Raw genomic sequence first — 26620 nt, 5'->3', positions numbered from 1 at the left:
CGGCCGGCCTCCTGAGCTGATTGGTCCTTACAGGCTTGAGCGACAGCCAGGCCGACCAATCGGTGAAGGAGCTGAGGGCAGGAGGCTGGCTTCCGCCAGCTGGCTGTTGGACTATTCCAAGGCGAGAGCAGGGGAGCACAGCTCAGGCGGCGGGCGGGCATACTCATGGAAACGTGACGGCGCACAGAGCAGTCCCCGAAATCTGGATCCTCGCTTCCGCCTTCTCCTCATCCCTCTGATTTCTCTGCCCTCTCCGCCCGATTCTTGAAAGGGGCCACATCCCCCCCTCCACTCCCCCATCTCTGGTTTCCCCACCCGCTCTCGCCGGCAGCCTCGTCTCCCCCAATGGGAGCGCCGCGCAGCTATGCGCTTGCGCAGTCTCGCGGCCGCCCTCGCTCGGAGCGGGCGGGCGGCGGCGGCCGGGGGTCCCCGCGGGCGGGCCGTGGCCGGGGGCTGGCGGCCGGGACGGGCCGTTGTCCGGCCGCTGTGGAGGGTCGGCACCGCCGCCATGCCCGGCAGGAACAAGGCAACGTGCGGCTACGGCAGCCCGGAGCTTGCGGTGGGCCAGCAGGCCGCGGAGGGGGGCCGCGACGCCGGGGGCCGCTCGCCCCACGGGGACGAGGAGGAAGAGCGCGGGGGAGCCGGTCCCGAACACAACCTCGGTGACCCCGACATCGTCAAGTCCCCCAGCGACCCCAAGCAGTACCGGTGAGGGCGGGTGCGGGAGGACGAGCTGCCGCCGGGGCAGCCCGGCCGGTCGGTGGAGCGGGCCGGGGTCTGCCCGGGGACCCCGGGGAATGGAAGTCGGGCCGGTCCCGGTGGCCGGGGCAGTTGGGTGCTGTCTGTGATAAAAGGAGGCTGGCGAGCCCGCGGGTGTGTTCGCCCTGAGGGTGGGCTGCCCGGTGTGTGTGCGGGCACAGGGCGGCCCTTGTGCCCGGGCTGGTCGGTGCTGGCTGCTCTCCAGGCACAGCAGTGCCCAATTCAGCGTTAGTTCGCAGCCCTCGGCCCGGCAGCTCCTCTTCGAAAGCGTTCAGTGCAAAAGTGCGGTTTAAGTATTTCAGAGCAGATTCCAACTTAGAAACTGTTACTCTTCATGTTTTAGATGAGCTTCTAAGTTTTAACACAAATATATCTGTGAGTTGAGGCAAAGTGCTTTTAGGCTGCCATTTTGCTTGTGTTTTTATTTCAATATTTCTGAGTAATACCCCGAAAAGTGACGAAAAAGATCAACTTCCCTGAGCACAGCCCATAGCATCTGTGGCCCAGACCCAGCGAGAGACTCTGGTGAGAACTCCAGCCGAGGTTGAGCTTTTTGCATGCTGTAAGGCAGTCTGTTCTTGAAAGGACACTCTGATAACTTCTTCGTCTAAGACAGAACATTATTCAGCCCTTGTTAGAGCTGTTTTTTAAAATTGATCTTTACTTTTCATGATGTCTAATCTGTGCAGCCAGTGGAGAATCTGCTGCCTGAGCCTGGAACTGAAGTTTGGATTTGCAGTGACATTGGCTGACAGTGAGATTCCCTGCTGGCTGCCTGAAGAGGACTGTGCCCATTGGCTCAGGGAGAAACTTGCTCCCTCCCTTCTTGCCCTACTTCCTTGCTGCTTCCTCTGGATCTCTGCCTGCCTCTCCTGATGGCATTCTTAGTCATGCTACTTTGTGGCAGGCTTGTCCTCCTGCTCTCAGCTGCTGATGCTGTGAGGTTCAGAAACTCCTGCCTTTGCTGCCTGAAGTAGCACACTGCTGCATGAAGCTTGGAAAATCCATTGAAAACTGCCACTATCTATTTTAAGGTTCAGGAACCTCCTCTGCATGTGAGAACTGGAGAGAGTGTTTGATTATAGCATAAACTAATACCAAAATATTTCAGAAATCCTACTGTCCATTCTTAACAGAATTTTTCAGTTGGAAGCACAGAGTTGCATCCTTTCAGACTGATTTCCATGTGTGTGAAGTGAGCCTGACAGAGCACAGACACTGTCTTTATGGAAGAGAAGTTCTGTGTGTCTGGAAGCAAAACCACACTGAACCTCTGTCCAGGTGTGAGGTCCCAAACCTCGTGAGGGAGTGTCTTGGCAGGTGATGTGATGATGCTGACACATTTTCCTCTCTTCACACTTCAGTGATGTGTGCTGCAGCCCAGTCACAGCGGCATTAGTGTCTGTGTCTGGTGACATCAGTCTTAACTTAATAGCAAATGTTTTATTTTTCTTTCTCAAATAACATTCACAAAACCAAAGGAGCTCTGAGATAGATTGCAGGATGTATTTTCAGAAGTGGGTTTGCTGGGACAAAATATTTGCCATGATAAAAGTTTGCTCATTAGAGCTGTAACTGTGTAGTTATATTTACCAAAAATGTATGTTTTATTTACATTATCCATACATGGAATTTCATGGTCTTATATTTATCGTCATTTGTGAAATTACAGCATTTCTCTTAGTGTTTACCATACACTGATATGTATTTCAATATTAACTTCTAAACAATTGTCAAAGAAAATCTTTGTGTGAGAACAATCCTGTTTAAACTTATTCAGGAGATTTAAGCAGTATTTTTAAGAATTTGAATTGTATTTTATAATTTGGCCTTACTTGCATCAATGCTGTATAGTTCTTCAAAAAAGCAATTGGACTGTGCTTGCTTCTGTTTCTACCTTATGCCATTGCATTTTTTGTACTGTATTTTGCATACTAGTGGATATTAGTTACATTTGTCCTTTTCCATTGGACTGAAACATGGAAAAAGTAAAGAACACCTATGTCAGTGGTGCCTGTGCTCTGTATAACCTAAGCTGTTTAAATCATGCTGGAGTGAAATCCGAGAGCATCCAACAGCACCAGCCGTGGTTCAGCCGTGTCCTTGCTGCCGGGTGCTTTCTGTCCTGTGTGCAACACCCACGAGCCTCCAGATGAGCAATGTAAAATTAGTATAATCTGCTCCATTAGCTTAATGGGGCTCTGTGCAAAGGATCAACAAGAGCTGCTGGGTACACCTGGCTGAGCAGCTTTATGGCACATTGTTCCTCGGGAAGAGCAGCCCCGTTCTGTTCTCTGCTCTCCACCAGTGCTGGGGGGCTGGAGTTCTCCAGGAGCTGTGCTGACCCACAGAGCAGAGCTGTGTGTGGAGGGGAAGTGCTGGTTGTGCTGGAAGGTGCTGTCTGGGGCTTTGGCTCTCAGCTGCCCAGAGGCTGAAGCACCCACGTGTGCAGTGTGTGTTTTAGGACATTCAGGAGTGCTGCAGCTGTGCATTGGGACACCTGCCTGGTGGGAATGGTTCACAAACATGCTTTCAGAATGCAGGAGGATTAACTTTGTTCATAGACATTCCAGCACTCTCTGTGCCTCAGTTCATCAGAGCATCCCTGCAAGTTATACAGTGTGTGCTGCAGTTTGAATGAGTCAAAATGCACTTGTGCTTTTGGGTAGAGCAGATTTGTCCTGCTCAGCAGTCTTGCAGCAAGGAAACTGGGTGTGTTCATGACCACAAAACCCTGACCCAGAGTAAGCTCTGTCACTTACCCTTGGGTGACTGCTCATGAGTCATAACCTTAACACAACTATCAGACATTTGTTCATTAGCTTTTTGATGTCCAAGAGCTGTGTCCATGTTGCAAGGTTCTGACCTGGTACAAGCTCAGGGGGTGGAGTAAATGACCTGTAAAGGCCCCTTTCAACAAAGACTGTTCTGTGTTTCTGTGCTGTGGAACTCAGATTTTTCTGGGAGCATGGGGTGTGACCATGGGTTTATTTTATTCTAGCTTGCTTTTTTTTGTGAGTGTTTCTGCTGGGTCAGATACCACAGGTCTCTATCTCACTAGTTCATTCAGTGGATGAAGTATTTTCTGGACCCAGCATTCCTTCCTGTCTGCTGTGGGTATATTAGGCAGTGCAACCTCCTGGCAGGGATGCTGTGGTTAATTTGACAAATTGTGACTCTGTTCCAGATTTGATGGTAAATGAATACTGATGAGGGCTCTTGTAGTGCAGAGCATTGGTGCTTGCAGGCCTCAGAGTGAAAAGCTGTTGGAAGGGTGCTGCACAGAGGGCTTATGGAGTTTTATATATACATACACACATTTAAAAACTTCTGTGCTTGTATAAACACACACACAGCAGAACTGCTTATTGCTTCTTGATAGGAGCCCAGCCAGTTCCCTGTGACTGGTTCTGTGGAGCCTGCAGAGGAACTCTCTCCTTTCTAACACTTGCTGCTACATCTGCAGACCCCATTTATTAGAAACTATTGATGAAAACAAATAAAATCAAATGCTCTGGGGCCTACTTAGAAGCAAAGACTAAGATCTTCATTCTGTCACATCATACCTGTTTCCAAGAGCCTGATAAGCCTAAAAGATGATTGAAGTTTGGGTTTGCCTGTTCTGAGTGCATGAAGTGAGTGCTAATAGCTTAAATGTTTCACAAGGAGAAGAATAAAAGCCAAAACCAGTGAGCTTGACCTTATGGGGAGAAGGGCTTCTGCTACTGCCCTGAACTGCTTCTTATTCCTAGAGCTGCTGAACACCAGAAGAATGTTTTACTTTCCTGCTGTAAAACTGTTCAGTCTTGACTACCATTAGATTTTCATTAGGAAATCATTCTCTAAGTATTACAGGAAATAATGAAATTCTTGCAATTCTGAAAATTCAGACTTGGGAAATGAACATATTCATTGCACCAAATTATTCTTTCAGGTATATCAGACTGCAGAATGGCTTATGTGCACTTTTGATTTCGGATTTGAATTACTTGGATGGTGCCCCAACATCTTCAGAGGAGGAGGAAGATAATGATGATGATTCTGAAGAGGGCAGTGATGACTCTGGAGCAGAGATCGAAGATGGCAGAGAAGATGATGATGAGTGTGATGAGGGGGATGAGAGTGAGGACAGTGATGGAGATAATGAGGATTTCAATGATTCTGATGACAGTGAATTAGAAGAGCTGGCTGAAAAGGAGGAGACAAGAAAGAGAGGTTGTTCAGAAAAGCAGGTATGTACTTAAAGCTGTAGGGTGCAAAAATATATAGTGAACTTTTCTTGAGGTCTGAAACCTTGTGATTAGGTGCTCAGATGTGACCTTTTTATTGTACCTGTCCCAGTTGATTCATCTTGTACTTCTGTCATTTTCCTGAAGTGTTTCTTGAAGCAGCTTTTACTGAGAATGTTGTATTTTCTCTAGTCTGCAGCAGCCCTCTGTGTTGCTGTTGGCAGCTTCTCTGATCCTGAAGATCTGCCTGGATTAGCACACTTCCTGGAACATAGTATGTATCTGCTCCTGTTTCATCTTCTCCAGCTTCAGAGCAAAAAGGGTGCTATGTAGCTCTGCTTTTCTGAAGTATTTAGTATCAATTCCTAATTTGGCTATTTGAGCATTTATTTTCACGAGTTTGTGATTTTATACAAATACTGACTTAGTAAGGAGTTCTTAATATGGGATGAGGTGTCTCTTACACTTTGCCAAGCTGTGCATTAGCTTATATCAACTTTTTTAGTTATTACCCATTAAATTGAGGGGAATTATGTTACCTGTGGCTTTATAGCCCAGGTTGGAGCTAGAGACCTTTGTCTCCTGGTAAAGGGTGGTGAATTAGTAATGTGGACACAGAAACCACATGAAGTTTCTGACCAGGTGTGTCTCAAACTACTGTTCTTGCCTGGTTGAGGCCAGGCCTGCCAGGGAGGGCACTGTCAGAGGCCAGCTGCAGCAGTTACTGGGCAGATCACCCAGGCTGTTGGTATTCAGAAGTTTCCTCTGCCTGTGAGGTGTGGGTCAGTCATAGAGGGGTTGCTGTAGCTGCCGTCAGGATTAACAGATTAATGTCATTTTGGCACATGTTGGTGATTTTTTGTTGCAGTGGTTTTTATGGGCAGTTTGAAGTACCCAGATGAGAACGGGTTTGATGCATTCCTGAAGAAACACGGGGGCGGTGACAACGCCTCGACGGACTGTGAGAGGACAGTGTTCCAGTTTGATGTGCAGAGGAAGTACTTCAAAGAAGCCCTGGATAGGTAACTTTGTATGAATGGTGATTAGGTGTTAATTAATGTCTGTATGTGCCTCAGGAGCTTGGGTGTAGTTGTCCAGTTCTTCATTTTGGGGTGATCAAAGCTGTTGTTGAACTTCAATAGCTACCTGCACTACAGCAGTGATACTGAGTATAGGAAAGGGCTGTTTCCCTTTGGATATGTAGCTGGGTTCTTTTGCTGTGGGATTATGTAGGACCCATGTTTAAGTCTTAACACATGCAGCTCTTTGATTGTTTTGGCACTCTTAAACTGGTAGCATTGATGACAGGAGAAATGTTGTGCGATGTGACAACTGATCAGAGGGGAAGTGCTCCCAGTCCCAGTGACTGATCCTTTGAAATGTCTGTCCTGGTAGAGTTACTGTTTTTCTAAATTGTTGTTAGTTTGTTTCAGGCAGCCCTCAAAGTTATGGTACAATGTGTGTCTCAGAAGGAGACATTTAACCCAGTGCAGGTTATTCACTGCTGAATGTCTCTTTTGCCAGAAAGTGCTTAACTGGCTCTTTTGTGCTTTTGGAACAACAGAGCTCCACTGGTTGGCATGGTTTTCTTTAGTGAGAGGAATTTCTCATCCATAGGGGCGTAGCTGAATATTCTTGATGCCATAAAATACCTCAGGAGGAGAGTAGGCTCCACTGCAAATTTACTTTGACACGAGAGCAAGTGTTTGCACATTTTTCCAGGTATAACCTAAATTTTACTTTACTAGGCCAATTTCAGCTTCCATTTGCAGATTAATCCAGCTTTTTAAGATGTTTGGAAGTGTGAAAGAATAAAAAAAATACAATTGCAATCTGTCACAACAGCTTGCTTAGTGCAGAGGAAAACAGAAATTAGGAGTTCTGTAGGACAGCTTCTCATACAAAGGAGATAAATGAGTGCTGAGGATGAATTCTGCTCATTCAAGCACTTGTGGATCTGAAGAAATGGAAATACATCACCTTTCAGTTGTCTTCAGTGTAATGGGTCTTCTGGCCATAGAACTCCATCACAGATATATTACTTTTAACCTTTTATTGCTCTTAACCTTTTCCTTCAGCCAGTTCAGTTTTTCATTAAAAAGTCTCAGCAAACAAAACAGAACTATTAGATTCTCTGGCAGCCTTCTGTGGAGTCCCCATGTACTGCACATCTCTCTCTTTCCAGTGCTCTGCTCTCTGAGGATACAGAAGAAATTTATTTGGATCACACTGCTGACTTCTATAGTAGATAATAAAATTGTAATGGAATAGAAACTTGTGTTTCATGACAATTTGTTTCCTGGAGTTAGGAAGAAACTTCCCCTGTGGTCATGTTGTTCCTGAGGAAAAACTGAGGATTTCCTCTGAAGCATCTGATGCTGGTCCTTATCAGGTCCAGATTCCAGACTGGGTGGATGACTTGTCTCATCTGGTGTGATCATTCTTAGGACGTAAGGCAGATAGTCCTGCAGCCATTAGTGCCATATCCTACTGCATCCAACCAATTCAGTCCCACTCTGGAGCTGGAAAGCCCTGCCCTTTGCTTTCTGATGGCTTTTGTCTTTCTTTAAGACATTATAGTCAAGAATGACATAGCTTGTAGTTAGTCAAGCAGCTTTGTAAACCAAAATAGTAGATGTTGGATTTAATTACTGGGGTTTTGCCGTAGTTTAATAGACACTGAAGAAAAGTATATGAATTTTTCTGTTCCATAGGTGGGCACAATTCTTTATTCACCCATTAATGATCAGGGATGCAATAGATCGAGAAGTGGAGGCTGTAGACAGTGGTAAGTAAGAGACTCTTTTCCTGTTTGTTTAGCCCATCTTCTTAAAACAAAACCTACTTTGTAACACTGTTTATTGTTTCTGTGTTGAACTCCCCTTCTATGCACTTCAGTCACGTTCACATAACTTACCAGAGAGATTAAACTCCTGAGTTGAAGCTTTGTGGCTGTTAAACATCAGTAGCTTTTAGAGGAAGAAAGACTGGATGTGGTGCCAGCACTGTGAGAGTTTACCCTTGCATTTTCATTAATTGGAAATTAATAATCTGAAGTGGTTTGGCAGTAACTGGCAGGGCAGTTACATGAGCATGTGAATGCTCTGCAGTGAACAAAATGCCTTTAAGCTCTAGCACAGCCCCAGAGCTCTCTCCAGTCCTGTGCAGTTAATACAATAAGTTGAGGTAATTTTACTTGTCTCCTTATTCTAACACCTGAATAACAATAACAATAAAAAGTCACTTCCCAGAAGGAAATTAAACCGGGCACAAAAGTGAGTGGAGTGTTGATTGTCTTATATGTGATGGATACTCCAAGACTGCCTCTAAAATGTCACTGTTTTAGGAAAAAAATAGCAGATATCCCAACTAGGTCAAATATTTATTCCAAGTAATTTTCTTTATCTGTCTTCTGGCAAGGAAAAGTGGGCAATTTGATCTTTGAATTTAGATAAAAGTCAGTGTAGCCTTTGAGTTAAGGTGTGGTTCTTCAACAGCTTCAGCCATTTTACACCTTGGTGGTGCAGAACCAGTCCTTCCCTTGCAGTGACACCGTGGTAATTTGCTGCCCAGGAAATGGTGTCAGCTTGCTGCACTGGCTGCAGGAGAGCCCAGCCACAGGAGTTAGTTTACAGCTGTGCTGTACATGGTTGTTATTACCAGCAAAACAGGAATGGGAAAATGCAGTTCAGGAGGGTGAATTGATTTTGGCAGAGCCCCATATTTAGATTAGTGTAAAGTGGTTGTAAAACTGCATTTTTAGAAACTTATCTTGCTCACCTTTCAATTTCTTATTTCATTATTAGGCTAGGGTTTGTTCTGTGTGACATATGGTAGAAACAGGTTTGTAATTGTTCTCTGGCTCTTACTGCAGGGCCTGGTCCTGTATAATATTAATGGCCTTTGGTCCCCATTGAGCTCAACATAGAGCATTCAGACAGGACAAGTTGATGCTTTACATGCTTTTCCTTCTTAACACTTTACTTCTCAGTAATGAGCTACATTTTTCCTCTTATATTCATTACTACTAGCAAGTTTTCTTTCTTATTTCACTACTTCATTCCTATACCAAAAGAAATTCCAGACTGCATCTGTGTGGTATGTCTTTTTTCAGTTTGGCTGGGATTTGTGCTTTGTTTTGTGAGAACATGGTGTCAAACTTTGATGCATGCCACTGCAAATTCTTATAATTAACAGAGTATCAGCTCGCAAGGCCCTCTGATGCAAACAGAAAGGAGATGTTATTTGGGAGTCTTGCCAGGCCTGGACATCCCATGAAGAAATTCTTTTGGGGTAAGTCCTGAATTTCTGTTATAAAATGGTAATGATAATTAAACTTTTAACCACTTAGAAGTTTGAGTGGTTAGATGCACTAACATGAACCATTCACAGCAACCATTAAACTTGTTGAGAAGAATTCAAGCAATTATCCATTTTACAGGAAAATGGTTGGGAATAAAAGCAGCTGTCTCCTTTTTAAGATACTTTTCTTTCTGCTACTGCTTTTTGCTGATGTTATAACTGGGTGCACAAGGTGTATAATCATGGAACTTTCTTTTAACACAAAGGTGGTGCTCTCTGAGTCATCTCCATCTTCCTTAAGCTTAGTTTTTTTCCTATTAGAATTTCCTGGAAAAATGAGTTATTTCTAGTTGTATGTCTAAGGAGGCTTTTCAAAGTAAATAATTCACTGTTGAACTGGGAGTTAGCCCTTCACAGCCATGTGAGGGGAGCAGAATGGAGATTTGTCCTTCTCTTGAGTCCTCACTCCCTCACCCTCGTGGTGCTGGTGAGTGTGTAAATAGCAGTGTGACTGATGAGTTACTAGCTTTGAAGTGTAGCTTGTTTTTATAAATTTCTGTGATGACATACACAGAACTTCATATTTCCTTCTCTTTTTCCCTCTGCTGTTCTGCAAGTTCCATTGGTGAGGGAATAGCTGGTAACACACAGTGAGCTGGAACCTGTGGGAGATGTAATAATGAAGGAGGACTCTGGCCTTCCTTGTCATAAAAATATCAGCTGTCCTTTGGATAAGAACCAGAAATCAGAAAATACCCAGTTTCACTTAACACTCCTTTCACTCCAAATTTTTGTTAGGTATTTTTAATTTTACCATGATTGAGACCTAGGGAGGAAAGTGAATTCTCACTGTGTGTGTTCTTGCTGTAAGCACTGTGTGGATAACTAACCTTGTCTCCCCTTTGATGTTTGCAGGTAATGCAGATACGCTCAAGCACGAGCCCAAAATGAACAATATTGACACCTACACCAGGCTGAGGGAATTCTGGCAGCGCCATTACTCTGCTCACTACATGACCTTGGTTGTCCAGTCTAAAGGTAACATCAGTTACTCCTTAAAAACAGCCTCATTGCTGCTGTTGGTGCTTTTGGAACCAGTCCAGCTGTAGCCCAAGCCAGTCTAGTGGCTTGTCCAGTCCTGCAGAGGGTGTTTATATGGAGATTTTAGCCTGGTTTCCAAATGAAACAAGACCTGAGCAATTGGGCTGTGTTATTGTCATCCTGCTGCTTCTTGAGAAACCTTTTGAATGGGTTCCATATTAACACAGAAGGGAAAATCTCAAAGATAACATTTCAGAAATAATCTTGTAGCAATGAAGAGTCAAGCAACTTAAATAAATTAATGCTGCTGATTTCTATGCCATCAACAGTGAAACTCCTCAGCAAGTGATGGGGAGACTGAGACTGAATCTCCCAGTTGTCTTGTTTGTCTAGGAAGAGTAGAGGTTCTATTTTTTTCCCCCATAGCTTGAAAAATTCTATACAAATGGATTAGAATTTTATTTCAGTGAAGAACTGCAGACCTTTAGATTGTTTCTGCTGAGAATAGAAGAAACACATTTCTCAGAAGTTATTCAAGTTAGGTTTGTGTTTAGAGAGGAGTTTTGTTGAATGCTAAAACGGATTGCAATTCCCATCTCTAAAATGAAGATGGTAATAATAGAGGCATTTTTTCTTTTCTTCTCCTTTGCTTTTAATTTTGGTCTAGACAGTAAACTACTTAGGATGCTGAATGCCTCTTGAATAGTCATTAAGCCAGTGCTGGATTGTAATATTTTCTGTGGTGTTTGGGGAAAAAATGGTGGTAACTGATAACCAGCCAGGTCAATTTTGTATTTCCTTCTCTGTTAAAACAAACTCAACAGTGAATCCTCCCCCTACCCCATCCAGCCTTTTTTACTGCTGTTGTTTACATATATAACATCACTTTTGGAGTTCAGAATGGTTGCTTAAATAAGCAAAGTTTTTATTTTAAAAATCCTTCTGGTTTGTGACTTATTTCCCTCAGAAAAGAGGATGGGGAGAAGGAATCTTTAGGACTGCAGGGCTGCGTTTGAGGGGGGAAACTCCTGTGTATAATCTGGAGAGTCAAGGAGCGAGTTGCAAGTCCTGGTGATTTTGTAGATCCCTAAGACAGTAATTCCTTCTCCCAGTCACTCCAGACACTACTAAACTGTAAATCCCAGTTGTGTCAGCCTGGGATTTGAGCACCCTACACAAGCCCAGAGCTGTGACCACCGATGCAGCTCAACAAATGTTAAGAATTGGCTCAAATCAACAGCTTTGAAGTTTATAATTTAGAACAGTTTTCAAATACACTGACTTGCAGCCTCTTCGAAATAACTGAATTGATGAGATAAGGTAACTTGACTTAGATCTTGAGGAAATTGCATTTCTGTCTGTCTTCTTTCTTTTTTAGAAACACTGGATACTTTGGAAAAGTGGGTGACAGAAATCTTCTCTGAAATCCCAAATAAGTAAGATTCATTTGATGCATAAAGACATTGCAGATGATAAAACTATCTCTTCTTAAAATGACATTTTAAAAAATCCCTTACTGGAGAAACAAAGGAAATTACCATTTGTTAATTAACATTCTTATCTGGAAAAAAAAAAGCAACTTTTTAAATTAAAGACCACTGTTAATTGTTCCAGGAAGACTTTGTTTCTGCTTAACAATTATTTAGGCTGTGAGCTGTGTGGTGCTAACTTGAATCAATGTTTGCTTAATATGTGCTGATACCTTAACTTTGATAAGTCATTCAAACTTAGGTTATCAATTCACATTTCTTATCTTTGCTTTGTGTCAAAAATAATTAGAAGCAGAATTAATTAACACCGTATCTGGAATTTAAGTGTTATCCTTAGGGTGGCAATGGGTTAGAAATAAGTCTTTTTTATAATGTTTCACTCCAATATGCCCTCTAAAAAGGGGGTTCTATAAAAGCTTTGCTAATTTGAAAAGCATTTTTTTCCCTTTTGCAAGATATTTGTTTCTGTGGTGCTTGGAAATGCTCTTGTGAGAGCCTAATGCCATTCAGAGCCACATTTGTCTGTCCTGGCCACACCCTTCCTCATCCCTCCTGCCCCATAAGACAATCCATCAGGATTCCTTGGGCCCAGGGTGAACTCAGGATGTTGTTTGCTGTTCTTGGCTGTGTTTTGTGCTTCTTGTACAGAAGGAAGGGGAGGTGTTGGGGTGGTAATTGCTCAGTTGTGTGTGCAGGCTGCCTCCCAGGGTACCTCCCTGGGGCTGGGGGGATGCTGGACTGCACCCTTAAAAAAGGGCCCTTCCCAGGCTCTCTGGTGCCCTGTAGAGCTGAGGTCCTGATGTCTTTGAATATCTCAGTGTAGCCTTGAACCCCTGCCAGTAACATCACACTTCCATTTTGCTTCTAAGTGGTTTACCCAAACCCAGCTTTGGCCATCTGACTCAGCCTTTTGACACACCAGAGTTTCACAAGCTCTACAGAGGTAAGTGAAATTGATTTAAATGTTTTAAATACCTGAATACCGAAAGAAATTTTCTCTGGGTGATCCAGATACTTTATGTAGAGTAATTCTGTGTGGTTTTAAAAAGCTTTTAACTATTCTTTCTGCATTATGTAAAATTACTTATCTCTGTCTCATCATGTATATTTATAATTAATCAATTTATTTGTGTCCAGTCGTTCCAATCAGGAAAGTTCATTCATTGACCATCACTTGGGCACTTCCCCCACAAGAACAGTATTACAGGTACACTGTGCTGCACTTTATTTCTACCTTGTTTATGCTGTGAATAATTCATTGACTTCCACAACAGGCCAAAGAATCTCATTTACTTGTCTAACAGATTACTTTGGTTCAGCTAGGGGGGCATTTTAAAAATGAATTCAACTGCTCTGCAGATGCAGTTCCCTTTCCTCACTGACTCAGATCAGTCATTATGTTCTGAACTCCCACACTTTCAGCTTATTATCTTAATTCTGCCTGAAAATGCAAAACTTGCCCTGAAAAAAGAGACAGTGCATATTTTAGTCATTAGCCCAGTGATTTGAATTCTTTCTGTGAAATGTGTTACCTCCTGGCATCTAATCTCCTCCAAACTTTCTCTTAGGGTGAAGCCTCTTCATTATATTTCCTGGCTGGTGGGACATGAAGGCAAAGGCAGTGTTCTTTCTTTCCTTAGGAAAAAGTATGTGGTTTTTAAGCATGGTTATTAAATGCTTTGATCTCATTCAAATACAGATTAACTATATTTTGTGTATTTATATTTTCAATAGATGTAAAAGCAGGCCAAGTCTGCCTTTTTGTATCAGTGTTTTGTAGTGATATTCTGTAAGGTGATGATAAACCCAAGTAAGAAATAAATGGGCTTTTTTCTGTGATTCATGGATCAGCAGTATCTCTGACTGATCTTTGAGATCTCCAAAACATTACTTAGCTTTTTCATTGTTTTTCTTGAGTTTTCTGTATCCTGAGGTCACATCCTTAAACTGGCTAAGCTTTCTGTAAATGGTAAATGGATTGAAAGCCTCTGAAATAAAGATACACTGTAATATACTACTTGTAATTAAGCTCAAACAAAGCTGGAAGGATTAATTAATGAGTATCTTTCACTCTTCCATAGGTTTTGGGCCCTTGCGTTGTATGGAGGAAATGGAGAGACAGGATTTGAACAGAACTCCACTTACTCCATCTTCAGCATTTCTGTGACTTTGACTGATGAAGGTTACAAGCACTTCTATGAGGTATGGTGTCCTGCAGCTTGTTTTTCCTGCTGTTTCCCTGATGTCTGGAAAAATGAATCTGTTCCTTTCTGTCTGCAGGTGGCCCACGTTGTGTTTCAGTACGTGAAGATGCTGCAGAGAAGGGGGCCAGATCAAAGGCAAGTGTTTGCCACTGCAGCAGATATTTGTGGTGGTGTCCTTCTCCATTATCCTGTTATTTGTAGTGTTTGTACTTTTTGTGGAGTTCCTGGAGCATAAACAGGGAGTCACTAGTAAAGCTTGTCTGTGTGGAAAACAGGTCAGTTTAAAAAGAATTTTTCTAAATGTTTATGCTTATTTATTGGTGTTTTCAGTTTCACTTACTGTGATGTGATTCCTTCAGTTTAGTAAGCTGAACTAGTGTAGAGGTCAGGTGCAGTTTTGTGTTCATTTTAAATGAATTTGTTGAGCCAGGTCTGTGGAAGTCAGGACTGGGTGTTCTGGTGTTAGCCTAAATTTATGTTAATTTGGTATCAGATTTTGACTCTTCTTAGTTAACTCTCTTTCTCTTTGGAAAATAGAAGAACTTTCTGCCAGTTCTGAGAAATGCCATTTTGGGAAGTGCATTTAATATTGGCTTCTGTGTCTTGTACCTGAATGAATCATCGATCTCACCATTGATGCCTTTCCTAGAAGGCTCCTTTTTTAAGATTCTTGGTAAATGTTGTGGAATAATGGAGAAAATCCACTTTTATTATCTTCTTCCTCCTTTGCAGAATATGGGAAGAAATACAGAAGATTGAAGCTAATGAATTTCACTATCAGGAACAGGTATTTATCCACTGTTCTGACATAGGTAAACCATGAAAAGTAATTACTTTTTCATTTTGAAACACATTTTCAAAGTTCCATTTGAGAAGAAATACATTGTGCACTTAATGAGGCTGTATTTTGCTGAAAGGAGATGTATTCTAGGCAGAGAAATATTGAGATTTTTCCCTAGCAGAATTTAATGTTGATTTTTCATTCCTTACCTGCTAGGTAGGCTCTTTCAGTTTAGACTTTCTTACTTCTACTACATTTAGCCATGTTCTGTTTTTTACTAGATAGCTTGTTTTTGTTTTTTTTTTTTTCTTTGAATTGCACTGAAATTTCCTTTTGGGAAAACAAATCCATCCATACAAATACAACATACAGCAGGAACATAGATTTGTGTGTGCTTTTATGACAGGGTTGTGAATCCCAGGGGCAGAAGAACGACTTAGGCATGGCAGTTTTCTGCTTGGTGGATGGAGCTGTGCTAAGGAATGATGGTCTCAGAGGCAGGGCTTGGCATGAATGGTTAGGTGCTGCCCAAGAGAGTTTTAATGTTTCCTCAGGTGTTTGGTGTCTTAAGAAATCCTTGGGCATGTTTCCCACTACATTTACAAGACACAGATGTGCCAAACTCAGCTCTTTCCAGGTGTACTGTGCTCTCTGTCTGACCCAGAATCTGTACAGTCCTGTGCTGGCTGGTGCAAACATCCCAAAAGCACTTAGCAAGAAGCTGAGCAGCCTGGTCCTCCAGGCAGCCTTACCCTGCTAAAAAGGCAACGTGTATTTCATGTTCAAAGAAGAGAACCTCCTCCTCCTCCCCCTGCACATCATGGCAGGGAGCTGGGGAAAGGAGCAGAGCCCAGCAGCAGTTCCTTGCCTTGTGCTTTCCAGGTCACTTTAAATCTTGAACTGTTGCAGGGCTCTGCTTATGTCCCCTGGAGGCAAGGAGTGCATTCTGCTGGGTCTTTAACTTAGATTCCATGACTGTAAACTGCATAATCAAGGTTTCTTCTACAAAGATGATGTGTCTGAAATTTCAGGATTCTCAGAGAAGGCTGAACATCAGATATGGTTATGAAATATATTTAATTTAATAACTGAAACGAAATGCCATAACAAGCACAGCATCCAACACATGCTCAACATATCTGACTAGTCAGGCTCTTCTCAGAACAGAAAATTGATATCTTGGGTTTCTAATTATGTGACAAATAGCTTTATTTCTTCGCTTGCAGACAGATCCAGTTGACTATGTGGAAAATCTTTGTGAGAACATGCAGTTGTTTCAGAAGGAAGATTTTCTGACAGGAGACCAGCTCTTGTTTGAATACAAGCCAGAGGTAAATGTTCTTTGAACTCTGATTATATGTTTTGATGTAAGGAAAACATGTGCATACTGTGTAATACAGGCATATGTACAGGCATTTGTAATTAAACATAATGCAGGCACAGGTTTTGTATTAATTGAAACACTTGTGTTCAGAAAGCAAATCTGTTTTCTAAGCTTGTTATGTCTTGTTCTTCCTACATTCCAACTGAGAAGTCTTTGCTGGCTCAGGCAGTCAGAGCTGCATTTAAACTGAAATATTGTCTGGAACTTGTAGATCATTGCTGATGCCCTGAACCAGCTCAGCCCTCAGAGAGCCAACCTGGTTTTGCTGTCCGCTGCCAACGAAGGCCAGTGTCACCTCAAGGAGAAGTGGTTTGGGACTCAGTACAGCATGGAAGGTAAAACAGCAGCAGGAGCTGAGAATGTCTGATTCCTGCATTCGAGGAAGTGAAAGGGTGACAACACAAAATACAAGTGCATGGAAGCAGGGAAATGAATCCTCAGTGCTTTATTGAGCTCACCATTAGTCTCTGTGCCACCCAAACCTGCTGTTTGTTTGGTGCCAGTGGATTCCCACTCCTGCAGTTCCTTTGGGAAGGCAGAGGTCCCCGTGAGCTCCACTTGGCTGCCATTCAGGGGAAGGAGCACCAATGGAGCACAGGATTTAGGGGGAGCTGGGTTACTGAGGCAGACTTGATTACTTTTTAATAGGACTGCTTCAGTCCTGCTCCAGAAGATTTTGTAGGAAGGGATTTAGAAAGAGTCCTGAGGAATGAGGTGATGTTAAGAAACTCCTGTGATACTGCAGATCTTTCTGGAGATTGGGAAAACATGTCTGGAAATAGGATGACCTTCCCTTCCTCTTGAACTAATGCATTTCATGGTTTTTAACAGATATTGACAAGTACTGGAGTGATTTATGGGACAGTGACTTTGAGTTAAATCCGGATTTACACCTTCCAGAGGAAAACAAATACATAGGTAAGGCACCTGGGCACGAGTGAAATCTTCCCCAGCAATTTATTTGAGAATTTGCTGTGGTTTAGAAACAACCTAAACTGGTATCAACCGGTTTTTGCAAATTAAAAAAATATGAGCATTCTGTGCAGCTGGATTTTATTTACTCTTCTTTTATTTATAAGCTTAAGAACCGAGTTATTTTAAGGTATATAAAATTGCAGATGATATATCCATAACAGAGCAGGCCTCACAGTCAGTGACAGTTAATATAGAGCTCCAGATATCTTAGAAGATAATTTTATTTGCTTAATCCTCCTGTTTCTGAAAGCATCTAAATACCATCTGGCTTTGTTGCCCAAAAGCAAATGAAATGAAAGCCAGGACTTGTGTCTTGGGTGGAATGTGATGCCATCACTTCTGCTCTGCTTCAGCCACTGTTCTGGTGTGGAAGTGAAAAAGAGATGTTCTTTGGGTCCAGGAAAGCATTGTCACAAATAATTTAGAAAACTGGAGGGGAAAATGTATTTTTTGGTACTTTTGAAGACTTAGATGAATTTAGCCTGATTGTGTCTGTGAAACACACTAACATGTGGTTTTGGTGTGATTTTTCTCTTTGTTAGCCACTGACTTTGCTTTGAAAGTTGCTGACTGCCCTGAGACAGAATATCCAGTCAAAACGCTCAGCACACAACAAGGCTGTCTCTGGTACAGGAAGGATGATAAATTCAAAATCCCAAAAGGTAAATGCCTGAGGGCTTTCTGAATAGCAAGACCCCGTTTTTAGCAGCTGGAATTTATTTGAAGGCAAATAACCCGTGGTAGTGTTCACCATTTAAACTGGAGTGCTTGCTGTCAGCTCTTCCATGGTCCTTTTGATATGTTTATTAGCTACAATAGAAGAGAAGCAGGTGAGCTAAGGCAACAAAGACACCCTGCTGATACCTCAGGTTGAAAAGTGGAATCACTGAAATTTACTGACTTCTGAACAGTCTGTGTGGGGAGAGGATTGGGCAGACAGGATAGCTGCTGAGACAAGGGCTTGAGAAGGAAGGAGCACATTAATTAGAAGGGACATAGTCTCTTCTACAGGAAGAGAAAAATACAGCCTGGATCAGAGACAAGGGTGTAAATTATATTGCTGCTTTCAAGCAGAATGTCACAGTTTTTAGCATCTCTTTAAACAGATGTTCTGTGAAGTTTTATTTTTTTGTTTATAGTGGTCATGCCATGGGAGTATTCTGCAAAGCACAGCTTTGTTTTCTAATATTTGGCACTTCAAAGGGAAGATTTTTGGAGTAAGAAGGAGAAGACATTTAATGATGACTTAAAATAAGAAAAAAAGTGTTATAGATGAATGACCATTTTCATTAAACTCAAACTGTCACCAAAGAGCAACTTGCTGGAAATATATTTGAGTTCAGAAAGTTGTCACCTTCTATACAATTGCTCATTGAAATTTCCTTTTCCTCCCCAGGTTATGTTCGATTCCATCTGATCTCTCCATTGATACAGCAGTCTGCAGAGAAGTGAGGATTGTGTTGTTTATGCTTACCTTGCAGAGTAACTAAATTACCATACCTAGTGAAAAATGGGAAGAGACTTTCATTTTAAGCAGGAATAGCATAAGGTGTCCTTTTCTCACATCCTTCCACCTTCCTTGGGGTTTTATCTGCAGTTTGGTGATGGTGGCTCTGCAGCAGGTCCTGCCTGTAGCCAACAGATGTGTCAGGAGTTCATGGTGTGGTATTCCCCAGGGCAAGTCTGGGGAAAAGCAATGTAACAGCAGCAGTGCTCAGAGAAGGAGCTGCTCCTGAAAAGAGCAGTCCACAGTCATGTCCTGAGCATGTCCCAGCATCCTGGGAGCCTGCAGCAGCAGGAGAAGAGGCTGCAGCAGCCTTGAGAAGCCAACTGTGGGTCAGGCAGAGCTCTGGGTGCAGTTCTGGGTCTGCTGCACTTGCCTTGCCTCAGGCTGCCATTGCCACTTGTAACCAGTGTCACAGTGCTGTTGTCATAAGCCTGCTAAGACCTGCACAAATCATTCATGTTTTGGGAAAGCCTTTTAAAATCTGTTTTCATGAGGTGTGTTAGTTTAATCTTTGAATTGGAATCCAGGCAATAACAAATACCTGAAAGCAGGGACTGCAATTTCCAGGTTGTGTAGCCTACTTTGCTCTAGCTTACTGTTATTTTTTACCTGGGTAGATAAATAATTATCTCATTACTCAAGTATTGAGCATAACTGAGTCTATATGTTCCCCACACTTTACACAAAGTAAAATAATTTCATTTGCTGTGATTTTTCCATGTTTTGAGCATTGTCTTGTTAAAATACGCATTCTTACCTTGAAGAAATCTTAAAGCTTGTGAAGTTGGAATCTTTCACATTGCAAGGAATAGCTGAATGTCCAGATAATTTTTAACTAGTGTCATGTGCTTTTTGCACAAAGGGAAACCTGCATTCTCTATTTCTGTGTTTTTGGAAAACTTATTTTTGAATCTCAGTTTACACAAATTCCATTTCTGTTGGAATTCAACTGCATGTACCATCAAGCTCATGGGGCTTAACTTTCATATTTAGTCCATCGTTTTTTTCCTTCTTTTTAACCCCCTGCCCTTTTCTCCCTCCAGCATAGTGTTGTTTGATACATTTGTAAACATCCTTTCCCACAACCTGGGGGAACCAGCTTATGAAGCGGACGTAGCTCAGCTGGAGTACAAGCTGGTGGCTGGAGAGTATGGCCTGATCATCAGAGTCAAAGGATTCAATCACAAACTACCTGTAAGTTCTGTACTTCCCCTTACTGCTTTTATGTCTGCAGCTTTGCAGTGTGTCTGCTTTTCTGGAGCTTTGAATGGTTGGATGAGGTGTTTAAATAGAAGAATTGGTCTCTGGCAGGGTATTGCAGCAAATGTGCTGCTTTTTCTTGTGCTTACGTGTATAAAGATGGAATTGTGTGAACTTACACAAGCTCAAATTACTGACTTCAGGCTGACTTAAATCTTCCTTTTAAGTAATAACTGTATCTCCATTAAAATTTTAACAGCTTTTCCTATAAAAAGAGCTTTGTGTCTCCCATGGCCGTAAAGAGGATTGGAGCCTTTCCATCTCTAAGTTGTGCCTATTTACACAGTGTCTGGAGAAGGGTGTCTGAAAAGAGATTCTGGTTTCAATTTGACTTTGGATATCCAGCTTCTCAACATGCTCATTTTAGTTGCAGATTTTCTGTGTTGGCTTGCTGAGAGGACTGGGGGCTTCCTGTTCCCATTCCCTGCCATGTAAGACCTGGCAGGCACAGAGAGGACACAGTGAAGAGGAGACAACCATCAACTTCCATTCCAAGAGCTTTGCTGGAGCTTTAAGACCATTAATCACCTGTCAGACTTATTAATAGGAGTTTTAACGGAAAAAAGCCAAATATGCAAGCAGCAGGGTCTGAATAGTCGCTTTTTTAATCCTGAATGATGCCTCTGTTGTGATGTCATTGTGCTGGTCAGCTGTAAAAGGAAAAAATGGAATACTGAACACAGATATGTTTGGGGGGTTCCAGGCCCCCAAATTTGTTTCAATAGAATATGGAAACTCCTATTGATTTGGGATATTGAGCTTATTCACTGTGTAAAAACACTGCCCTTCTGAAAGGATAGAAGTGTTTAGTGAAGAACATCTGGCAGAATGGAGGAATGTGCTTTAGTAATGCTCCATGTCTCAATAATGAAAATTTTATTAATGATGATTTAATATTATTGTATAGCATTAAATTAAACCAACAAAAACTCCAACTTGAAACTGTTCTCTTTACAGCTTCTATTTCAGCTCATCATTGATTACTTGTCTGACTTCAGCTTTACTCCAGCAGTTTTTGAAATGATAACAGAGCAGCTGAAGAAAACATACTACAACATCCTCATTAAACCCGAGACTCTGGCCAAGTGAGTTCTGGGGGAGGGCAGCAATGGCTGAGCAGCAGGTGCTGAGGCTGAGCTGAGCTGAGCTCAGGGATCCCTGCTCTGTGCTCCCAGGGCTTGTTCCAGGATTTGCTCATAGTTTAGGGAGCCCCAGCAGCTCTGCAGCAGCGGGTCAGATGCATGGCCAGACCCGACAGTCAGGGAGCCGCTGTCCGGCAGTGACCTGGAGCCAGCAGCGGCTGCTGGGGGAGGGCACAGTCAGCCAGGGCTGCTGGGAGCCCTGTCCCTGTCTGCAGTCAGGAGTGGCATCCCTGGCACCCAGCAGCTGCTGATGTGCTGTGCTTGTGTTCCCGTGGCCCGCAGGGACGTGCGGCTGCTGATCCTGGAGCACGGCCGGTGGTCCATGATCGACAAGTACCAGACGCTGATGAAGGGGCTCTCCATCGAGGCCCTCTCCGCCTTTGTCACCGCCTTCAAGTCACAGCTCTTTGTGGAGGGTCTCGTGCAAGGGAACTTCACCAGCAGGGTGAGTGCAGCCCTGGCAGTCCCAGTGCTCACACTGGGCTTTAGCACACTGAACTCTGCTGCTGCCTCTGTTCTGGCAGTCTGGAGTCTCGTGGCTACTGGGCAGTTTCACCTCCAGCACCTCAGGAGTGCTCGTGGGGATAAGCCAATGGCACTCACCAGTTGCCAGTTTGAACAGAAGTTTCCAGGAATTTGGATTTAAACTGCTCATTGGAAAAATGTAGTAGATGTCTGTAATCTATTTCTCCTGTTGCCGTATTTTTTTATATTGTCTGGTGTATTGATACATTTGATGTGGAGAAATTCCCACAGTGGTGCCACAGGAGGCGGCTTCCCTCAGAGCACATTTATCCTGGGAATTTGACTACCTGCATGGTTTGGTTAAACCTCACTGAGTGCCATACACATGGAGTAAGGATAACTGGTGCTATTTCTTTGGCTCGTGCCTTCTCCTTCTGGAGACATAACAGTGCAAAAAGCAGCGTGGAGACTCTGCAGTGTGGTGCCAAGGCGGCTGGAGGGACTGGGGACAATGTGAGGAAGCAGGGATGTCGGGAGCAGGACAGCTCAGCTGTTCTTTGCTTGGGCCTCACTCTCTCAAGTGTTGCACTGGGGTGTGTGGTTGTGAATTGGGGTAATAATTATCTTCTAAATAAAACTGATGTTTGCTTTCTTCCCTAGGAAGCAAAGGATTTCCTGAATTATGTTGTTCAGTGAGTATCTCTTGACTCTTTTATTGCTTATTATATGGAAACTATAATCAAGATTCTTTTCTGGAGGAGGGAGTCAGAGTGGGAGTGCTGAGAAATTCCCTTCTTCCCTCAGCTGTTTGCAGGAGGTGGCTGTTGATGGTGGCAGTTTAAGCAGATGTAGTTCTGGTTTGAGGAAGGGGAAAATAACATCAGACCAAGTGTGTAAATGGCTGGGTGTTGCTCTGGTTTTGGCCAAGGTGTGAGCAGGTGTTTGAAGTTGTGCTGTTTGTGCTCCCCAGAAAGCTCCACTTTGCCCCCCTGGCCCATCCCTGCCCTGTGCAGTTCCGGGTGGTGGATTTGCCGAACACCCACCTGCTCTGTAAGGTGAAAACTCTCAACAAGGGCGACGCCAACTCCGAGGTGACAGTCTATTACCAGGTAATGTGTGCTGGGGCTGTGCTGGCCTGGTCCCCCTGGTCCCTCCTTGAGAGCAGGCTCTGCACAGGGATGTCACAGAGGGGACACAGACACCTCATGTGAGCACAGGCCTGGTGCCCCAAGGCTGAGCCCAAGTGGAATTTCCTGTGGAGGGGGGTGGTTCCCTGAAACCAGCACCTTCCCTTCCTGCACTGGTGCTGGGAGCTGGGTTAGTGCTGTGGTGGCTTCCTGGTGTCCCCAGCTCTGATCTTGGGTGCTGGGCCAGGCCTGTCCCCTCAGGGAAAACCAAAACTTCTCATCTGTCCCTGCTGTGAATTGTCCCTCAGTGCTGCAGTCCAAGCTGAGGTGTGTGGTACAAGTCACCTTGGCCTGAGGGATCACATTAAACCCACCCTAAATTCTTCATTTTCTTTCCAGTCAGGTGCCAGGAACCTGAGGGAATACACCCTGATGGAGCTGCTTGTGGTAAGTTTGTGTTTGTGTCTCCTAACTCAGCACAGTGTCTCCCTGAACACTGCTTGGAGCTGAGGCCACGAGGCTGACTGGCCCCAGTGTGTTCTATTGTTGCCTCTGGCTGAAATGCTTGGGTGGCTGTCCCCAAATGCTGCAGTGATGGACACTACAGGAGACTGTTCCTGTAGCTCCCAACCCACAGGACTGAGCCCTCTTAATGCAGTGGTTGTGGCTGGCCAGGGGCACTTCAGTGTCCCCGTGCTCTGTGTGGAGCCCCTGAGGGGCTGCAGGGCAGTGTCACCTCTGCTGTACCTTTGTGCTGTTTCAGATGCACATGGAGGAGCCTTGCTTTGACTTCCTGAGGACCAAGCAGACCCTTGGGTGAGTTCACTGGGAGGAATTCTCCTGCACCTGCTCCTACACTCCTGCCTTGACTGTTCTCTGGTGGTTTTACTCTGGGAATCCTTCCTGCATAGTGGCTAATCCTCAGTTACTGTAATGGAAACAGCAACATCAACACTTCAAAACCAAAAGCACCCATCAATACAAGGTGCAAGCCAAGTTGCTTTTGACTTCTGTAACAATTGCATCTATTACCAGTGTGTTAACTTGGAATTATTCAGCATAAGGTTGTTCCTTGCACTTCCACACTCAGCCCCCCCTTCCCCAGGGCTGTTTTCACAGCAGCTCTGTGGTGCTGAGCAGCCTCCCTCAGAGGAACCCTGCTACCTCAGGAAACTGGAGCAGGCTTTTCACAGCTCTGCGTCTCTCACTCTGCTTAGATGAGTTTGCAGGAACCCAAATACAAACACTCCCAAGTTTAAAAGGATTTCCTAAAGCTGAGAAAACACTGAAAAGCAGCAATGCAGAAAATAAAGAAAATAAGACTTTTGCAAATTTAGATCTCAGATTTTTCTGTCTAAAGTACCAACACTACTTTAACTTGCAGCATGTCCTGTAAATGAAAAGTTAATTGTGCTTGTGTCCTTTTTTCTTTTAAGTTACCACGTGTACCCCACCTGCAGGAACACTTCTGGGATTCTTGGCTTCTCAGTCACAGTGGCAACCCAGGCAACTAAATACAAGTAAGTGCTCTGTGGGGAAAGTTCTTCACTACTCCCAGCCCTGGCTGTGGGAGTCACCTGCTCCCAGTTAAGAGTTCCCTCCTGTTTCAGGCCACAGAGGGATTTTTTAATTCAAGGGAATGTCAGAAGGGACACTGCTGACAGTCACAACATCTTGACTCAAAACCAGCACCTGAATAAAACAGTAACCTTAGGCTTCTTAAAACTGCAGTGGTCCTGACTTGAATAGTGAAAAGTAATCTCAAGACTAGGTAAAATGTCCCCCTGCCCTTTTGAAGCTATTCTGCCAGGGGAGTTCAAATCCTGTAAATCCTGTCTAGCTGTTCTTGTGGCTCATGTTCAGCAGGCACAGCACTATGGTTTTGTTCAAACCTGGGCCTTTGAACTTAAAAGCATTTGATCTGCCAGAGTTGAAGGGAAAATGTGCCACTTCAAATAACACTGTGTCAGTGAAAGCTCAATTAGCACAGTGCTGCTGCCTCTAATTTCTACATTTGGACACTTCCACTACTGAGGTCTGGGTCATCAGTGAGGGTTTTAATGTGTCAGAAACCTCAGGCTCCATCACATCACATTTTCTTTCAGTCCAGCTCCTATAGCCCCTAACTCTGCAGGGCTCAGGGCTGCAGCTGGGGACACCAGAGCAGATCCCCAGCAGAGCAGATCCCCAGCAGCATCACAGCAGTGGCTCCTGGGGTGCCTGGGCACCTGAAGTCCCTGTGTACAGCTGAAAATGAGAGCACTGCAAAAACTGACCACCAGGTGTTCTCAGATGAGTTTTCAGGGGATGACAGAAGTGAGCCTGTCACTTCCTCATCATATGGGGGCTGCTACTTTACCCCTTGTTTTGTGGATTTTTTTGTTTTTTCCTGCCTAATTTAATTGTTTCTCTTTTAGTTCTGAATTGGTTGACAGGAAAATAGAGGAGTTTCTTTCTTGCTTTGAAGAGAAAATCAAGGATTTAACTGAAGAGGCTTTTAGCACCCAGGTAAAACTTCATCTTAAAAAGCTCTTCTTTGAACTGCATGATTCAGTTACAGCTATCTGGTGATTTTCTGAGGTTTTCTGGACAAAGGCCTCACCTTTTAAAACCTGCCTTGTTCTGCTGTTGTTCTCCATCCATTCTCTGGCCATTTACAGTTAAGCTCAGAACGCAAGGAGCTACCTCGTTCATGTAGTTCAGCTTTTCTTTCAACTGCAGTGACTGTGATGGTAAATTAAGGTAGTTTTAAACCCATTAAAACTAATTGTCTTTTTCCCGTGTAGGTAACAGCTTTGATAAAACTGAAAGAATGTGAAGACTCCCACCTTGGGGAAGAAGTGGACAGGAACTGGAATGAAGTGGTGACCCAGCAGTACCTGTTTGACAGGCTGGCACGGGAGGTGGGTGTTCTGCAGCTGTGGGACACAAAAACCACACTGGTTTTGCAGCAGTTTCAAAAGCATAAATGGGACTTACGCTACTAGTGACACACTGGGTCTAAAATTACATGTTCTTTTAAAAAGGTTCTTTTATCCAATGGAGTAGAGGTTGCAGAGGAAATATTTTTATGCTTAAAATGATTTGAATCCCACTGTGCTGCTAAAACCTCCTTTCTGTGGGTTTCAGATTGAAGCTCTCAAGTCTATTACACAAGCAGACCTGGTCAACTGGTTCCAAGCTCACAGAAGCAACCAGAGGAAAGTGCTCAGTGTACATGTGAGTGTCTGTCAGCTCTTGTTGCCACCTTCAGTAAGCGCAGTGCAGAAAGGACGAGGAGAGAGAGGGAGAGGAGATCTGTGATGTAACTTTTACTGTGGTTATCCATGTCTTTTTTCATTTATAAGTAGTCTTCTTGTTAGAATTGCATTTTAGTATCAAGTTAATTGTCAAGGCAGAGAAACTGCTGAATGAGATCCCAATTTCTCTTCTGGTACCTTTTTTCCAGGTGATTGGATATGGAAAGCATGAAGGGGACTCAGAGGTGACAGCTGTCTCAGGACAGAACTCTTCATCTGGTGAAATACCTCATCTTGTTTTATTGCCCCCCTCCTCTTTGATGCGTGACATTACTTCCATCAAGGACATCAAAGCCTACACATCAACTCTGAATGTTCTCCCTTACCATAAAATATTGAAATAAAACTGATACCTTGCCCTGCCCTGCTGTGTAATACAGGTGCTTTCTGCAACATCAACGTCACAAACCTGTTTTTATTAAACCAGAGCTGTAGTGGTAGCTGGGATGAAGAGCCCATTCAAACACTGAGGAGGCTTTCCTCAAGTTTCCAGCCAACCTCTCATCACCATCCCAAGTTCATTAAGAAGAGGCACAGCCCTGACTTCCCCATGGGTGTCACGTTCTCCTCTCCAGCTGTCTGGAGCTGTGGGCTCTGCCTTTGTGTTCAGCCTGGCTTGTACCATCCCTGCAGTGCTGCAGCAGCTCCTCAACAG

General features: G+C 43.6%; 1 protein-coding gene across 1 annotated transcript; it reads left to right on the top strand.

Moving 5' to 3' along the window:
• The first annotated feature begins 349 nt into the window (after positions 1-349).
• NRDC (nardilysin convertase) lies at positions 350-26328 on the top strand. The gene is made up of 31 exons (XM_053985195.1): positions 350-708; positions 4694-4991; positions 5181-5262; positions 5857-6010; positions 7703-7776; positions 9186-9281; positions 10206-10328; positions 11710-11767; positions 12691-12764; positions 12959-13028; positions 13390-13467; positions 13903-14023; positions 14102-14160; positions 14758-14812; positions 16033-16137; positions 16402-16525; positions 17022-17108; positions 17708-17827; positions 18562-18613; positions 19716-19866; positions 20890-21017; positions 21357-21519; positions 22200-22231; positions 22510-22648; positions 23066-23113; positions 23430-23482; positions 24103-24186; positions 25084-25174; positions 25453-25569; positions 25796-25885; positions 26115-26328. Exons 1-31 carry the CDS (start codon positions 365-367, stop codon positions 26307-26309), a joined length of 3465 nt encoding a protein of 1154 aa, XP_053841170.1. The 5' UTR covers positions 350-364; the 3' UTR covers positions 26310-26328.
• The last annotated feature ends 292 nt before the right edge of the window (positions 26329-26620 follow it).

The sequence above is a fragment of the Vidua macroura genome, chromosome 9 (genome assembly GCF_024509145.1).
Source record: "Vidua macroura isolate BioBank_ID:100142 chromosome 9, ASM2450914v1, whole genome shotgun sequence".
In the NCBI taxonomy this organism is placed as follows: domain Eukaryota; kingdom Metazoa; phylum Chordata; class Aves; order Passeriformes; family Viduidae; genus Vidua; species Vidua macroura.
The sequence above is the reverse complement of the archived record's forward strand: the minus strand, read 5'-3'. Positions and strand labels throughout refer to the sequence as shown.